We start from the raw sequence: 18,316 nt of genomic DNA, 5'->3' as shown, positions 1-18,316 counted from the left end.
CTAGCAGTAGGACGCTTGGTCACGAAAATCAGAAAAGCAATCAAATTATTAATTTACCTTTGATGAGCTTCGGATGTTTTCACTCATTAGACTCCCAGTTTGACAGCAAATGTTCCTTTTGCTCCATAAAGATTATTTTTCTACCCAAAATACCTCCGTTTGTTGGTCACGTTATATGTTGAGAAATCCACCGGAAATAGCGGTCACAAAATGTTTTTTTTTATGATCAATCCTCAAGGTGTTTTTCTTCAAATATCTATTCGATAATATATCAACTGGGACAATTGGCTTTTCAGTAGGAGCGAGAGGAAAAATGACCACCTCTGTCTTTTACGCAAGAATCACTCTGAGAGCCCTCAGCTGGCCACTTACGCAATGTAGTCGTTTACGCTCATTCTTCAACATAAAAGGCGTGAAACTACGTCAAAATGCTGTAGACACCTTAGGGAATACGTAGAAAAAGGAATCTGGTTGATATCCCTTTCAATGGCCAATAGGGGTGCATAGGAACACAACGGTTTCAAAACATGAGTCACTTCCTGATTGGATTTTTCTTAGGCTTTCGCCTGCAATATCAGTTCTGTTATACTCACAGACAATATTTTTACAGTTGGAAACTTTAGTGTTTTCTATCCTAAGCTGTCAATTATATGCATATTCTAGCAGCTGGTTCTGAGAAATAGGCCGTTTACTTTGGGCACGTTATTTTTCCAAAAATGAAAATGGTGCCCCCTAGCTTCAAGAGGTTAAAGGTTGAGACAGAGTCTGCGTCTCTCACATGGGTAGGCAGACCATTCCATAAAAATGGAGCTCTATAGGAGAAAGCCCTGCCTCCAGCTGTAGAAATTCTAGGGACAATTAGGAGGCCTGTGTCTTGTGACCGTAGAGTATGTGTAGGTATGTACGGCAGGACCAAATCAGATAGATAGGTAGGAGCAAGCCCATGTAATGCTTTGTAGGTTAGCAGTAAAACCTTGAAACCAGCCCTTGCCTTAACAGGAAGCCAGTGTAGGGAGGCTAGCACTGGAGTAATATGATCAAATATTTTGGTTCTCGTCAGGATTCTAGCAGCCGTATTTACCACTAACTGAAGATTATTTAGTGCTTTATCCGGGTAGCCGGAAAGTAGAGCATTGCAGTAGTCTAACCTAGAAGTAACAAAAGCAGGGATTCATTTTTCTGCATCATTTCTGGACAGAAATTTAATGATTTTTGCAATGTTACGTAGGTGGGGAAAAAAGATGTCCTTGAAACAGTCTTGATATGTTCGTCAAAAGAGAGATCAGGGTCCAGAGTATCGCCAAGGTCCTTCAGTTTTATTTGAGACGACTGTACAACCATCAAGATTAATTGTCAGATTCAACAGAAGATATCTTTGTTTCTTGGGACCTAGAACAAGCATCTCTGTTTTGTCAGAGTTTAAAAGTGGAAAGTTTACAGCCATCCACTTCCTTATGTCTGAAACAGACTTCTCATGAGGGCAATTTTGGGGCTTCACCATGTGTCATGGAAATGTACAGCTGCGTGTCATCCGCATAGCAGCGAAAGTTAACATTATGTTTTCGAATGACACCCCCAAGAGGTAAAATATATAGTGAAAACAATAGTGGTCCTAAAACGGAATCTTGAGGAACACCAAAATTTACAGTTGATTTGTCAGAAGACAAACCATTCACAGAGACAAACTGATATCTTTCCGACAGATAAGATCTAAACCAGGCCAGAACTTGTCCGTGTAGACCAATTTGGGTTTCCAATCTCTCCAAAAGAATATGTTGATCGATGGTATCAAAAGCAGCACTAAGGTCTTGGAGCACGAGGACAGATGCAGAGCCTCGGTCTGATGCCATTAAAAGGTAATTTACCACCTTCACAAGTGCAGTCTCAGTGCTATGATGGGGTCTAAAACCAGACTGAAGCAATTTGTATACATTGTTTGTCTTCAGGAAGGCAGTGAGTTGCTGCGCAACATCATTTTCTAAATTTGAGAGGAATGGAAGATTCAATATAGGACAATAGTTTTTATGTTTTCTGGGTCAAGGTTTGGCTTTTTCAAGAGAGGCTTTATTACTGACACTTTTAGTGAGTTTGGTACACATCCAGTGGATAGAGAGACGGCCATTCTGTGTTGAACATAATAAACAAGCACAGGAAGCAGCTTTTTCAGTAGTTTAGTTGGAATAGGGTCCAGTATGCATCTTGACGGTTTCGAGGCCATGATTATTTTCATCATTGTGTCAAGAGATATAGTACTAAAACACTTGAGTGTCTCTCTTGATCCTAGGTCCTGGCAGAGATGTGCAGACTCGGGACAACTGAGCTTTGGAGGAATACGCAGATTTAAAGAGGAGTCCGTAACTTGCTTTCTAATAATCATGATCTTTTGCTTAAAGAAGTTCATGAATTTATTACTGCTGAAGTGAAAGCCATCCTCACTTGGGGAATGCTGCTTTTTAGTTAGCTTTGCGACAGTATCAAAAAGAAATTTCGGATTGTTCTTATTTTCCTCAATTAAGTTGGAAAAATACATCTAGGGTATTGCGCAAGGTTAAATTGAGTTCCTCAGTTGGATGATCGAGCAGCAGTGAGGGCTCTTCAATACTGCTCGATACTGTCTTTCCAAGCTTGTCGGAAGTCTTCCAGTTTAGTGTGGCGCCATTTCCGTTCCAATGTATACCTGGGAGCTAGTTTCTTATGAGAAATGTTTTTAGTTTTTTGGGGTGCAACTGCATCTAGGGTATTGCACAAGGTTAAATTGAGTTCCTCAGTTAGGTGGTTAACTGATTGTTGTCCTCTGAAGTCCTTGGGTAGGCACAGGGAGTCGAAGGGCATAAAGCAGGGGTGTCAAAGTCAAATGGACGGAGGGCCAAATAAAAAATTTTACAAGCCGAGGGCGGACTGTTCGAATGTTCATTGAAAACTGTTCGAATGTTCATTGAAAAATTTTTAAATGACGCATATAGTCTAGTGAACCTAATTGAACCTACTGAAAACCTAACAAATATATTCCAATATGATCAGATAAATAAAGCAATATTTTCTTATGGCTCTGTCAGTAATCTTTAATTTTCAACAGACACAAAAGACAAATTTCCTTTATATAAAAATCCCCATAACATGAACATTAAATGAAAGAAACCGGTATTCAAGGCACCATCAGTAGCCTATATTTTCTATTTTAGCAAAAGTGGGCTAAATTTACTTCAAAGAAAAAAACAATAATAGCAATTTTCTATCATCCACTCAACTGAAATATTTTTAAAATATAATTGGATTGAAATACAATAAAATAAAGTGCAAAAATCTATTAATCAAAAACAACACTTTGTTTAAGGAGAAGTAACATGCAGTGAAAACAAATATTAAACTTTAACTTTTAAACTTGAACTGAGTAAAAACTCTAAATATGTGATTGCACAGTAATGTTCACTTGTTTGAGGTTGAGGGTGATACTTGGTGGTGTCCCATCTTTTCCACAAGTTCATCAATGTTCGGGGTAAGGCTCTGAGCTGAGGAAATCCTCAGAATTGAGTGGAGGTGTTCAGCAGTAAGTCGACTTCTGTGTGATGTTTTGTTCAGGTTCATCAAAGAAAAAGTTGTTCACACAGGTATGTGCTGCCAAACATAGACAACGTTTGAGCAGCCTGGATGCGCAGCTGGGGCATTGTGTCGGGGAGGAAACGGGCGAACTCCGCAGCACCCACTGCCGCATATTTTGCCCTCAGTGCATCATTGCATTGGAGGTCAATCAACTCCATTTGGAGGTTTTGGTGAGCTTTCCACGTCAACAGCAAATGGGTTACCGAGCAGTTCCAACCTGCTTTTTTGTGCTTCAAAGTCAGCAAATCGGCGTCGAAAGTCAGCGGCAAGCATACCTATTTTATCAGCCAACTGTGCGCTCGGGAACGCACTGGTAGAGAGCTTCTCTTTCATGGTCTGGCAGCTGGGAAAGTGGCTCAAATTTTCTTTCCGCATCTGCGTCTCCCACAGAGTCAGTTTGGTTTTAAATGCCTTCACTGTACTGTACATATCAGAGATGACATGATCCCGACCCTGCAGCTGCAAGTTCATTGCATTCAGATGACTCGTAATGTCACACAGAAAAGCCATTTCACACAGAAACATTTCGTCTCGGAGTTGTGTTGTGTCTTTCCCTTTGCTGTCCAAGAACAGACAAAGCTCGAAACATCTTTGAAGCACCTTTCCCTGGCTTAGCCATCGCACCTCTGTGTGATAAGGCAAATCACCATGCTCCGTTTCTAACTCCGTCAGAAATGCCTTGAACTGGCGGTGATTCAAACCTTTGGCTCTGATAAAGTTAACTGTGCGCGTGATGATGCTCATTACATGCTCCATTTTCAAGGCTTTACCGCACAACGCTTCCTGGTGTATGATACAATGATAAGCTGTCAGCTCACCTGTCGCGTTTTCCTCTTGCATCTTTTCCCGTATCTTCGCCACCAGTCCGCTCCTGTGTCCACACATCGCAGGTGCTCCGTCGGTTGTCAAACCCACGAGTTTTTCCCAAGGCAGCTCCATCTCATTTACACATCTTGACACCTCTTCATACAAATCATGCCCCGTAGTTGTGCCATGCATAGGACGTAAAGCCAAAAACTCCTCTGTCACGCTTAGGCTGGAGTCCACTCCGCGGATGAAAATTGACAAATGGGCAATGTCAGAAATGTCGGTGCTCTCATCCACAGCCAAGGAATATGCAATGAAATCTTTTCCCTTTTTCACAAGCTGCTCTTTTAGATTGATGGACAACTGGTCTACTCTCTCGGCAATGGTGTTTCTGCTCAGACTCACATTTAAAAAGAGTTGCCTTTTTCTGGGCAAACTTCGTCACAAACTTTAATCATGCAGTTTTTGATGAAATCCCCCTCCGTAAATGGCCGGGCTGATTTAGCGATCTCTTCTGCCAAAATAAAACTGGCCTTGACAGCAGCCTGGCCTTGTGATTTGGCTTTTTTGAACAGAGCCTGTCGAGATTTGAGGCCTCGTTTTAATTCCTCTGCCTTTTGTAGCCTTTGTTCCATGTCCATATTCTTGTTTTTGTCCGCGTGTTTCGTTTCATAATGTCGTCTCAGATTATACTCTTTCAGTACCGCCACACTTTCTCCACACAGAAGACACACAGGTTTTCCAGCTACCTCCGTGAACATATACTCCGACTCCCACCTTGTTTGAAACCCCGGTTCTCAGTGTCCACCTTCCGTTTTGCCATTTTTGATGGGTATCTGAAAGTTAATTTTACTGTGATGCTGACGACTGCTGTGCCAATAAATATTGAAATGAAGCAGCCTACTGCTCGGTGCGTCACCGTTGCATTGTGGGAAATGTAGTATTGGTGCGTGTAAAAGATCTGCGGGCTGCCGGCTTGCTGCGGTCTGCGGGCCGGTTCTAATAATAAATCAAGATCATCCCAGGGGCCGTAAAAAACCTTCTCGCGGGCCGGATGTGGCCCGCGGGCCTTGACTCTGACATATGTGGCATAAAGGAATCTTTGAATTTATGAATCTGCGAATTTATAGCACGACTTTTGATGCCCCTTGGTTGGGGTCTGAGCAGATTATTTGTTGCAATTGCAAACGTAATAAAATGGTGGTCCGATATTCCAGGATTATTTGGAAAAATATTATGATCCACAACATTTATTCCATGGGACAAAACTAGGTCCAGAGTTTGACTGTGACAGTGAGTAGGTCCAGAGACATGTTGGACAAAACCCACTGAGTTGATGATGGCCCCGAAAGCATTTTGGAGTGGGTCTGTGGACTTTTCCACGTGAATATTAAAGTCACCAAAAATTAGAATATTATCTGCTATGACTACAAGGTCCGATAGAATTTCAGGAACCTCAATGAGGAACGCTGTATATGGCCCAGGAGGCCTGTAAACAGTAGCTAGACTGACTAGAAGCTCAAAAGACGAAAACGTTTTTTTTGTTTTGTAAATTGATATTTGCTTTTGTGAATGTTAGCAACACCTCCGCCTTTGCGAGATGCACAGGGGATATGGTCACTAGTGTAACCAGGAGGTGAGGCCTCATTTAACACAGTAAATTCATCAGGCTTAAGCCATGTTTCAGTCAGGCCAATCACGTCAAGATTATGATTAGTTAATTGACTATAACTGCCTTTGAAGTAAGGGATCTAACATTCAGTAGCCCTATTTTGAGATGTGAGGTATCACAATCTCTTTCAATAATGGCAGGAATGGAGGAGGTCTTTATCCTAGTGAGATTGGTAAGGCGAACACCGCCATGTTTAATTTTGACCAACCTAGGTCGAGGCACAGACACGGTCTCAATGGGGATAGCTGAGCTGACTACACTGACTGTGCTAGTGGCAGACTCCACTAAGATGGCAGGCTGGCTAACAGCCTGCTGCCTGGCCTGCACCCTATTTCATTGTGGAGCAAGAGGAGTTGGAGCCCTGTCTATGTTGGTAGATAAGAGATCTTGTACGAGATCTTCAGTTTCTTGGCAATTTCTCGCATAGAATAGCCTAAATTTCTCAGAACAAGAGTAGACTGATATGTTTCAAAAGGGAAGTTAATTGTTTCTGGCCATTTTGAGCCTGTAATCGAACCCACAAATGCTGATACTTCAGATGCTCAACTTGTCTAAAGAAGGCCAGTTTTATTGCTTCTGTAATCAGAACAGTTTTCAGCTGTGCTAGCATAATTGCAAAAGGGTTTTCTAATGATCAATTGGCCTTTTAAAATTATAAACTTGGATTAGCTAACACAGCGTTCCATTGGAACACAGGAGTGACGGTTGCTGATAATGGGCCTCTGTACGCCTATGTAGATATTCCATTCAAAACCAGCTGTTTCCAGCTACAATAGTTATTTACAACATTAATAATGCAGGGTTGCCTAGTGGTTAGAGTGTTGGACTAGTAACCGAAAGGTTGCAAGTTCGAATCCCTGAGCTGACAAGGTACAAATCTGTCGTTCTGCCCCTGAACAGGCAGTTAACCCACTGTTCCTAGGCCGTCATTGAAAATAAGCATTTGTTCTTAACTGACTTGCCTAGTAAAATAAAGGTAAAAAGAAAAAGAAAATGTCTACACTGTATTTTGATCAATTTTATGTTTTTTTTAATGGACAAAAGATGTGCTTTTCTTTCAAAAACAAGGACATTTCTAATTGACCCCAAACTATTGAGCGGTAGTGTATATACATGTGACGTGACTATCATTAATGTGATGACTGCTATTCATCTAATAATTACCTCCTTTCGTTTGAATTATTATTAGACTTAAATTAATCATGTCACAACTAACTCATTAGGAATCTGGGGCACCATGGGAAAAGTGTGTTTAAATGAGGTAACGTTTCCCAAATTAACTTGAGTATATAGATATCATGCCAGTCATCAATTTAATAATTTCCTCATACAGTCTTATTCTGAACATTGTAGACTCGGGTCTCACTGATCATTCGTACCACAAAAATTGATTTGTCATTTATTGACTAACAAGCTAAATGATAATTTTATATATATATATATATATATTTTACATTACACACACACACTGTATAGGTTATTGACTTGAAACTTAGTACCATGACAACAGGTCCCTTGCGGACCAACACAATATGACACGTGTTATACAAGATGGGCTTTAAAGAGAAACAACACTTGGATCCATTTGTAAACTACGCTTAGTTTAGCCATAATACCTTGCCCCGAACTGCCACTCTTATGGGTAAGAAGTGTAATGCATATATTTACGTGTTTAAGGTCTTATAGGTTCGACGTAGGCCTTGTTCTTTGGATGGCAGTCTCCTTCGTTCTCAGGTGTAAGTCTCTGATTGTCCACAAGATGTCACAATAGCCTTTCTCTTAGTTGCTTGTTTCCTTGTATTCGTTCTGGAAGAGTGGTCTTCTGAGCACGACTAAAATCAGTCGCATGCATTTGTGAATGCAATTGCCGACATGGAACGGTTTATTTAACAGTTAGGCTATTGATTATATACCTAATTAAGTTGGGGTTTCCTCTCTCCTCATTTTTCATAGACAGTTAATACGAGGGGCAGCAGGTTAACTAGTGGTTAGCGCATTGGACTAGTAACCGAAAGGTTGCAAGATCAAATCCCAGAGCTGACAAGGTAAGAACCCACTGTTCCTAGGCCGTCATTGAAAATAAGAATTTGTTCTTAACTGACTTGCCTAGTTAACCTCACTGGGATATGTGGGATGCCAGTGAAAATGCAGAGCGCCAAATTCAAATAAATTACTATAAAAATCAAACTTTCATGAAATCACACATGCAAGATACCAAATTAAAGCTACACTAATTGTGAATCCAGCCAACATGTCAGATTTCAAAAAGGCTTTTCGGCGAAGGCAAACAATGCTATTATCTGAGGATAGCACCTCCGTAAACAGAGAGAGAAAAGCATATTTCAACCCTGCAGGCGCGACACAAAACGCAGAAATAAAAATATAATTCATGCCTTTGACGAGCTTCTTTTGTTGGCGCTCTAATATTTCCCATAAACATCACAAATGGTCCATTTGTTCGATTAATTCCGTCGAATCATATCCAAAATGTCTATTTATTTGGCGTGTTTGATCCAGAAAAACACCGGTTCCAACTTGCGCTATGTGACTACAAAAAATCTCAAAGTTACCTGTAAACTTTGCAAAAACATTTCAAACTACTTTTGTAATACAACTTTAGGTATTTTTTTAATGTAAATATTCAATAAAATTGAAGACAGGATGGTCTGTGTTCAATACAGGAGGAAAACAAATTGTAGCTAGCTTTCTGGTCACGCGCCTCTATCTAACAGTACTCTACAAGTGACCCTCGTTCTGAACAGGGCTTCTTCATTACACAAAGGAAAAACCTCAACCAATTTCTAAAGACTGGTGACATGCAGTGGAAGTGGATTCCCAATGAAAACCCATTGAAAAGAGTGACCTCAAAAAAAAAAAGGGTTTCGCCTGCTAAATAAGTTCTGAAAAATTGAAAGGCTGTTTTCTCGTTTCCAAACTCTGCGGCATTGTCCTCAACACCAATATGGGCAACTTTGCTATTAGGCATAGAGCAACATGGTCTAGGGAAAGGTGCCAATTCAACAGCACGCTGGTATTTCAGAACTGTGGACAACCACCGTTATCCAACGCGGGAGAAAACACATTTGTTACAAAATAATATTTGTATTAGTGTTGCACCATTGTTCTTACGAAATATAACCATACACAATTTCGGTAGCACATGTCTTGGACTCCGCAATGGATTATGCATTATTCAATGGATTAGTCCACTCAGACAGGTGTTTTGTGCACAAGTAACTTTTTTTTCTTGCCTAATGGAATCTCGGGTCAAACCAACTGTGACTTCTCTCTAACTCCATGTTCAATCTCTCTCTTTCTCTCCCCCCGCTCATCATTGTCATGTGATAACAGTATATGACTCTTCTTTCTGATATATTTGAAGTCAGAACCAAACAATCAACCAGTTGACTAAATGGAGTCAGCCCTAGTATGTGTGCCATTCAGAGGGTGAATGGGTAAGACAAACGATTTAAGTGCCTTTGAACGAGTTATGGTAGAGTTATGGTAGTAGGTGCCAGGTGCACCGGTTTGAGTGTGTCAAGAACTGAGAGAGGGGTTTTTCATGCTCAACAGTTTCCCGGGTCTATCAAGAATGGTCCACCACCCAAAGGACATCCAGCCAACTTCACACAACTGTGGGAAGCAATGGAGTCAACATGGGCCAGCATCCCTGTGGAATGCTTTGGACACTTTCTAGTCCATGCCCCAACGAATTGAGGCTGTTCTGAGGGCATAAAAGGGTGCAACTCAATATTAGGAAGGTTTTCTTCATCTTTGTGTACTCCGTGTACTGCATATTACATGTGGTTTTGAATTCGCTATACTTAGATAATCTCACATTTCTTTGGTTGTGTTTGTCCTCATCCTGGTGTCTCTCTTTCTGCTCCTATGTAGAACCCATCATAGTTGAGGTGGCGTTCCGGAACCCTCTAAAGGTTCCGCTGGTTCTCTCAGACCTCTCGCTGCTCTGGAAGTTCACGCTCAAAGACTTCTCTCGACCACAACCGCAGGACGTCATGGTTGGAGACGCTGTCACCATCACCAATGAGAAGGAAGCCATCGCTCCCAGGGTAAGAAATGGAAAGGGGGATACCTAGTCAATTGTACACCTGAATGCCTTGAACTGAAATGTGTCTTCCCAACCCATCTGAATCAGAGCAACTGTTGGTGTTACCTTTGCTCTGTGATGCTACAGTGCTGTAAGAGTAGTTACTTTTCATTCAACTCATCACATTCAACTAGTAAACCTCTCATTTTTACAACCGGTCTCGTTACAGACAGTGCAGAAAGATAGCATCATCACCACAGAAGTCATCCCAGAGTTCTTCATGAACCCCGAGGAGACAAGAGTGGTAAGATGTGGCATCTCTTAACATTTTTTTCTCTCCCCCATTCTCTACCTCTTTCTCCGCCTCTTATTTTCTGTGACTTCTCTCTAACTCCATGTTCAATCTCTCTCTTTCTCCCCCCCGCTCGTCATTGTCATGTGATAACAGTATACGACTCTTCTTTCTGATACAGTTGAAGTCAGAAGTTTACATACACTTAGGTTGGAATCATGAACTCGTTTTTCAACCACAACCACTATAGTTTTGGCAAGTCGGTTAGGACATCTACTTTGTGCATGACACAAGTCATTTTTCCAACAATTGCTTACAGACAGATTATTTCACTTATAATTCACTATCACAATTCCAGTGGGTCAGAAGTTTACATACACTAAGTTGACTGTGCCTTTAAACAGCTTGGACAATTCCAGTAAATGATGTCATAGCCTATCAGAAGCTTCTAAAGCCAATTGACATCATTTGAGTCAATTGGAGGTGTACCTGTGGATGTATTTCAAGTCCTACCTTCAAACTCAGTGCCTCTTTGTGTGACATCATGGAAAAATCAAAAGAAATCAGCCAAGACTTCAGCAATAAAATTGTAGACCTCTCGCCTGGTTCATCCTTGGGAGCAATTTCCATAAACCTGAATGTACTACCTTCATCTGTACAAACAATAGTACGCAAGTATAAACACCATGGGACCACGCAGTCATACTGCTCAGGAAGGAGACTCGTTCTGTCTTCTAGAGATGAACGTACTTTGGTGCGAAAAGTGCAAATCAATCCCAGAACAACAGCAAAGGACCTTGTGATGATGCTGGAGAAAACGGGTACAATAGTATTTATATCCACAGTAAAACGAGTCCTATGTCGACACAGCCTGAATGGCTACTCAGCAAGGAAGAAGCCACTGCTCCAAAACCGCCATAAAAAAGCCAGACTACGGTCTGCAACTGCACATGTGGACAAAGATCGTACTTTTTGGAGAAAAGTCCTCTGGTCTGATGAACCAAAAATAGAATGGTTTGGCCATAATAAACATCGTTATGTTTGGAGGAGAAAGAGAGAAGCTTGCATGCCGAAGAACCACCACCACGAAGAACCACCATCCCAACCGTGAAGCACAGGGGTGGCAGCATCATGTTGTGAGGGTGCTTTGCTGCATGAGGGACTGGTGCACTTCACAAAATAGATGGCATCATGAGGCAGAGAAAATTATGTGGATATATTGAAGCAACATCTCAAGATATCAGTCAGGAAGTTAAAGCTTAGTTCCAAATGGGTCTTCCAAATGGACAATGACCCCAACATACTTCCAAAGTTGTGGCAAAATGGCTTAAGGACAACAAAGTCAAGATATTGGAGTGGCCATCACAAAACCCTGACCTCCAATCCTATAGCAGATGTGTGGGCAGAACTGAAAAATCATGTGCGAGCAAGGAGGCCTACAAACCTGACTCGGTTACACCAGCTCTGTCAGGAGGAATGGGCCAAAATCCACCCAACTTATTGCGGGAAGCTTGTGGAAGGCTACCTGACACGTTTGACCCAAGTTAAACAGTTTAAAGGCAATGCTACCAAATACTAATTGAGTGTATGCAAACTTCTAACCCACTGGGAATGTGATGAAAGAAATACAATTTGAAATAAATAATTCTCTTCTATTATTTTGACATTTCACATTCTTAAAATAAAGTGGTGATCCTAACTGGCAGGGAATTAGGATTAAATGTCAGGAATTGTGAAAACTGAGTTTAAATGCATTTGGCTAAGGTGTGTGTAAATTTCTGACTTCAACGGTATTTTCCCTCCTCTCCTGGCAGGCTCGTCTGAAGCTAATTCCTCGCCAGACTGGTCAGCTCACCATCCTGGGTCTAGTCTATAACCTGGCCTCCACCCCTTCTACTGGAGACTATACTATTAACAGCAACAGAGGTAACACATACACATGGTCATGCAGTCACACACACACACACACACACACACTGTAAAACCAGTGCTATAAACTTGTTTTGGTCCTTCTCACCCAACCTTTGTTGTGGTTGCGGTACTCTCTAAAGGTCCCTCAGCGACTGCGGGGACATTGGTTCGTGGTCGACAGGACCTAGAGATTCAGGGACCGCGGTTAAACCAGACCAAAGAGGAGAAGACCTCTGTCAGCCACGGTCCTGACCGACGTCTTGACCCCACCATCACCCCTCCCATGCCCCTGCTGGAGGTACTGACTCACCACTGTCCACTACCCCTTACCCAGAAATGAGCTTCAGTGTTTTTTTCGTCATTTTGGAACTAAACTATTCAATGAATCCAGGTCTAATGAATGTCATTTGACCCAATATTATGGGTCAAATTATGTACTTTATGCCAAATGGGTGGAAAAAAATCTAATTCCAGCAAGATGGTAAGGCCCAGGAAGGTGCAACTTTACCAAGGCCCATATGTCACATCATCTCATGCCGTGCCAATTGGCCACATGGTGGCTCAATAACAAGCCATCATATTGTAACAAAACTTGGTACACATGTTCCAAACACTGCCAAGACTCAACATTATGCAAGCACTTTCAGATTTACCATAGGGTGGCGCTATAACCGGCACATATTTATCTATTGACCTGTTTGGCACGCATGCTCAGATATGAGCATACTAGCCAGAAAGGAAGAGGTGAAAATCTGTCTTCTCCAGCAGGAGGCGTTGTTTAGTTTCTTTCACTCACCTAGCAGAGTTTTTTTTATGTAGGTCAAAGTGTTTCGAATTTGGTCAACAAAACATTTAATGGCTTATTTGCTACGTGAGGTTTATTTGAGTGTACTGATATAAGTAGGACATGTAACATTCCAGCAAATTTATTATAAAAAAATTGCCCTTTATATTGCTATTCATATTCATGACATGAGGTAAGTAGCATCTCTCTTCATAGAATACAGGCGGTTGACGTCAACAACTCTAATTGAATATTAAAATAATGTATCCACCATCCAAAGTAAGGAATAGACAGGCACTTGTGAGCCCTCCATGCTGCTTTGTGGACAACAACTCCTATTGTTAGCTGTAAACTATGGTTAAGTTTGACCGCATGGTGGACAGGAAAAACCATTCACACAAGCTCATTGGCTCATAACGGCCATATTGTTTGCACTAGTCCTGGAAAATAGAAGGGTAAATAGACTCTATATTCCATATTTGTTGCCAATCGGCGCAACGGTTCTAGAGAAGGTATTTGAATGTAGTCAACATCATTGAAAATGGTCCAAAATACATCAAAAGTATATTGCATGATTTTTTTGATGTTGAGTTCTATTATTTGTAAAGCATGATATGGAGTACATAATTAGCTCATCCTAGGGCAATTTGTCCTGCTGGTGGTGCTATGGGGCCAAAGCTTGAACCCCGGGCATTGCTTCTTGCAGCTAGCTATATTTATTTGAGTTGTTTTAAAAGAATCAACAAGCGCTATGATGAAAATGGCTCTCATGGGGACTGCCACAGGAAAGGAAGACCCAGAGTTTGCTCTGCTGCAGAGTATAAGTTCATTCGAGTTACCAGCCTCAGAAATTGCAGCCCAAAGAAATGCTTCAGTGTTCAAGTAACAGATACATCTCAACATCAATCGTTTAGAAGAGACTGCATGAATGATGGCAGCGGTACGCCATCCTGGTTTGCGCTTAGTGGGACTATCATTTTGTTTTCAACAATGACCCAACACACCTCCAGGCTGTGTAAGGGCTATTTGTCCTAGAAGGAGGGTTATGGAGTGCTGCATCAGATGATATGGCCTCCAAAATCACCCGATCTCAACCCAATTTGAGATGGTTTGGGATGAGTTGGAGCGCAGAGTGAAGAAAAAGCAGCCAATAAGTGCTCAGCATATGTGGGAACTCCTTAAAGAGTGTTTGAAAAGCATTCCAGGTGAAGCTAGTTGAGAGAATGCCAAGAGAGTGCAAAGCTGTCATCAAGGCAAAGGGTGGCTACTTTGAAGAATCTTTAACACTTTTTTGGTTACTAGATGATTCCGTATGTATTATTTCATAATTTGGATGTCTTTACTATTATTCTACAATGTAGAAAATAGTAAAAATAAAGAAACATTTTGAATGAGTAGGTGTGTCTAAACATTTGACTGGTGCTGTATATATTTTTTGTTTAGGTGTATATGTGTCTTTGGTCCATGCACATACATAATATGTTCCATACATAGTTGTGGAAATAAAATGGGGGTGGTTTCTAACTATTTCATCTTCAAGGATTTCATCTACTTGTTTACATTTTTAATAACTTTTTTTGTTGTTTTAGCATTTTAGATTGAACTGGACAGTATGGGAGTAATTCAGACTAGTATATATTTAAAAATGACTTGCAGCCAACAGCTTCTGATTTTATATTTGCCTGTCTTTCTCCTGAGGAAGACCGCTACACTGGATTAGGTTGCACAATAACTTACCTCTATCTGTCCCCATGTCTCAGTCACCATCTCTCTCCCCCCCTGTCTGTCTCTGTCTGCTTTAATTCTACTTTTTTTGTTTTTTTTGTTTTTTTACCCTTCCAGGTATTCTTCATCCAGTTCCCTACTGCCCTACTATGCGGTGAAATCAGGAAGGCCTACGTAGAATTCTGTAATGTGAGTCACGTTCCCCTGTGCGGCCTGCGGGTGGCGTCCACGCACCCAGACTTCTTTACCTTCGGAAGCTCCTCCCTAGCCACACCCCTCACCCCCCTCAGCCCCACCTCCTTTGAGAACTGCTCTGCCTACAAGACCCTGGCCACACCCCCAGGAGCCACGCCCGGGTCGGTAACCGCGGTAACGCTAGTGTCGGCCGCTGACTTTGGGTCGGGAGTAGTGTCTGGTACGGGGGGTAAAAGGGTAGCAGAGATCCCTCTAGGAGAGGGAACGCTAATGCCTGGAGAATCTACCCAGCTGCCCCTGTGGCTAAGAGGACCAGACCAGGAAGGAGTCCATGAGATCAACTTCCTGTTCTACTACGAGGGCGCCGAGAAAGGAGGAAAGATCAGGTGGGGAGAGCAGTCTGGTATTCTAACTACACACTTCGCAAGTCAAGATCAGGTAGGGGAGAGTTATTCAAGAGAGAACTCGGTACACACTACACAAGCCACATTACATCAGCCATTGAAGTATGGGAGAGAGAGAGAGGGAGAGCACCCTGTTGTAATCAGGTAGTGGAGAGAGAGAGAGCCCACCCTGTTGTAATCAGGTAGGGGAGAGAGAGAGAGCGCACCCTGTTGTAATAATGTACTGGGGAGAGAGAGAGCGCACCCTGTTGTAATAATGTACTGGGGAGAGAGAGAGCGCACCCTGTTGTAATCAGGTAGTGGGGGGAGAGAGAGAGAGAGCGCGCCCTGTTGTAATCAAGTAGTAGAGAGAGAGAGAGAGCGAGAGAGAGAGAGCGAGAGAGAGAGAGCGAGAGAGAGAGAGAGAACCCTGTTGTAATCAGGGAGTGTGGAGAGAGCACCCTGTTGTAATCAGGGAGTGTGGAGAGAGCACCCTGTTGTAATCAGGGAGTGTGGAGAGAGCACCCTGTTGTAATCAGGGAGTGTGGAGAGAGAAGGAGCACCCTGTTGTAATCAGGGAGTGTGGAGAGAGAAGGAGCACCCTGTTGCACCCTGTTGTAATCAGGGAGTGTGGAGAGAGAAGGAGCACCCTGTTGTAATCAGGGAGTGTGGAGAGAGAAGGAGCACCCTATTGTAATCAGGGAGTGTGGAGAGAGAAGGAGCACCCTGTTGTAATCAGGGAGTGTGGAGAGAGAAGGAGCACCCTGTTGTAATCAGGTACTGGAGAACGAGCACCCTGTTGTAATCAGGTAGGGGAGCGCAAGCACCCTGTTAATCAAGTAGTGGAGAGAGAAGGAGCACCCTGTTATAATCACATAGGGGAGAGTTCTCCAAGAGAAGCGTTTTACTCGCTACACATTAGGCCTACTAGAAGACTGCTTATCAGGTAGGAGAGAGGAGCTATTATATTCAGGTAGGGCTGTGGGAAAGCTGCCTGATGCAAGAAACTATCTATTATCATTACGATAAAGAAAAAGAACAGAGGTGATCCAGTAAAAAAAATAATCATGAAATCTACACACACAAGTGGAGATCAGGTAGGGAGAGAGAGAGAAGACGTCTATTTACCTACAACAACACATTACACAAGCCAAGTAGTGTGATGTGAAAGATTAGGGGAGCAAGAGCAGCCTTTTATATTCAAGTAGGACCGAAGCATAAGGAGAGTTGAAAGTTATTCACAAGTACACGAACCAAAGAGTGAATCATGAAAGAGATTCCTCATGTCTCTTCTTCAAAGGGAATACTATGATGTAAAGTATATTCATACTGATGTAAAGTATATTTAATTAAATTAGTTAATTTTTTTTATTTAACCTTCATTTACTAGGCAAGTCAGTTAAGAATAAATGTTTATTTACAATGACTGCCCACCCCAGCCAAACCCGGAAGATGCTGGTCCAATTGTGAGCCGCCCTATGGGACTCCCAATCACGGCCGGTTGTGATTACAGCCTGGAATCGAACCAGGGTCTGTAGTGACACCTTCAACACTGAGATGCAGATGTAGAATAAAAAATGGTTCCGGTACTTATTGTAGGTGTCGGCACCCCAAGTTGCACAGGCAGCTAAATTCTGATATTTTGCTCCCTGTGTAAATGCAGCCTTAGTTATCCTGAATGTTCGTCAGTCTCGCTTTAAATGACGGTGCTCACTGCTGAGCTCATTGGTGATAGAATGAGGTCAAATCAGGGCACTTTTGAGAAAGCATATGCTCATGCTACTTAAGAAGAAGAACATAGTTATATTACTCAATCTCTCATTGCTTTTACCTGTTTCTTTCTCTACCCTCTCTCCATCTCCTACCTGCCTCTTGTCTCCTCTTTCTCTCTATTGCTCCCTCTCCTTTCCCTCGCTCCCCAATCACCCTCCATCTCCCCCTCCCTCAGTCACAGGGTGCTGCGTCACACAGTATTTATCTGTGCCAGTCGTTCTCTGTCGGTCCGGGCCACCGCCTGCCATAGTAACACACTGCCCGAGGAGGAGGGGAGGAATGGCAGCATGCTGGTCTTTGTCGATGTGGAGAACATCAACACAGTGAGCTCAACACACGTCAACACGATACTCATATACCACTTAATCACTCTGTCAAGCTGACATTTGATGGAACATTGTTATTCATGGTCACATGCATTCCGGCCCTCCTGGCTCCAGAGAAATGTTATTTGAAAACAAAATCTCAAATATATTTGTATTGCTTTCGCTGTAAAGCATAATTTCAAAATCTGAGACGACAGTTGGATTAACAAAAGGCTATGCTGTGTTTTGCAATATTGCACTTGTGATTTTATGAATATGAATATTTTCTAGTAATATTATTTGACTGTGGCGCTATGCTATTCAGCGTTGCTGATGACAATTATCCAGGATCCGGGATGGGTGGTTAAGAACAAATAATAATTTACAAGGACAGGCTACTCCTTCCTCCCCGTCGGGGAATTGAAACCTGGTCTCCCGCGTGCCCGCACGACACAGGGATTATTTAGCTAAATAGCCCAGTACTGTAGCCTACTCCCGAACGTCACGTTGTACAGCTCCATATTTTCCGAGGGTTTTTAACTTTTCTTGGTAGAGAAACACCATAATATTAAGCAAATTAATTAAGCAAATTTTCTTAAAAATCAGTCCCATATACTATGTTCTTACAAAAAAGTTTTTAAATTCTCTAGTACAGCAACTTTTGAAGGCTATCAAATGCTTCTCAAAGATGCCCTGTGGTGGTAAAACTAGCATTAATGGTACCAGTGGTTGGCACTTAAATAATGTGCCATAGAATTCTGCGGCACTACGCAAGCTGTGCTGCAGTTCGTTGCAACTTTTAAAGGACAAACCACTGTAGG

General features: G+C 42.2%; 1 protein-coding gene across 4 annotated transcripts in view; it reads left to right on the top strand.

Moving 5' to 3' along the window:
* trappc8 (trafficking protein particle complex subunit 8) overlaps window positions 1-18,316 on the top strand; it is a 79,126-nt gene that overhangs the window by 49,089 nt on the left and 11,721 nt on the right. For all 4 annotated transcript variants that reach the window (XM_064935793.1, XM_064935792.1, XM_064935794.1 and 1 more), the window contains 6 exons: window positions 9,974-10,149; window positions 10,357-10,431; window positions 12,234-12,345; window positions 12,471-12,628; window positions 14,957-15,420; window positions 17,366-17,513. In XM_064935793.1, the coding sequence (XP_064791865.1) occupies window positions 9,974-10,149; window positions 10,357-10,431; window positions 12,234-12,345; window positions 12,471-12,628; window positions 14,957-15,420; window positions 17,366-17,513 (1,133 nt within the window). The remainder of the gene's footprint in view (window positions 1-9,973; window positions 10,150-10,356; window positions 10,432-12,233; window positions 12,346-12,470; window positions 12,629-14,956; window positions 15,421-17,365; window positions 17,514-18,316) is intronic.

Source organism: Oncorhynchus masou, chromosome 24 (genome assembly GCF_036934945.1).
Source record: "Oncorhynchus masou masou isolate Uvic2021 chromosome 24, UVic_Omas_1.1, whole genome shotgun sequence".
Taxonomy (NCBI): domain Eukaryota; kingdom Metazoa; phylum Chordata; class Actinopteri; order Salmoniformes; family Salmonidae; genus Oncorhynchus; species Oncorhynchus masou.
This window is presented reverse-complemented; position numbering and strand designations above follow the sequence as displayed.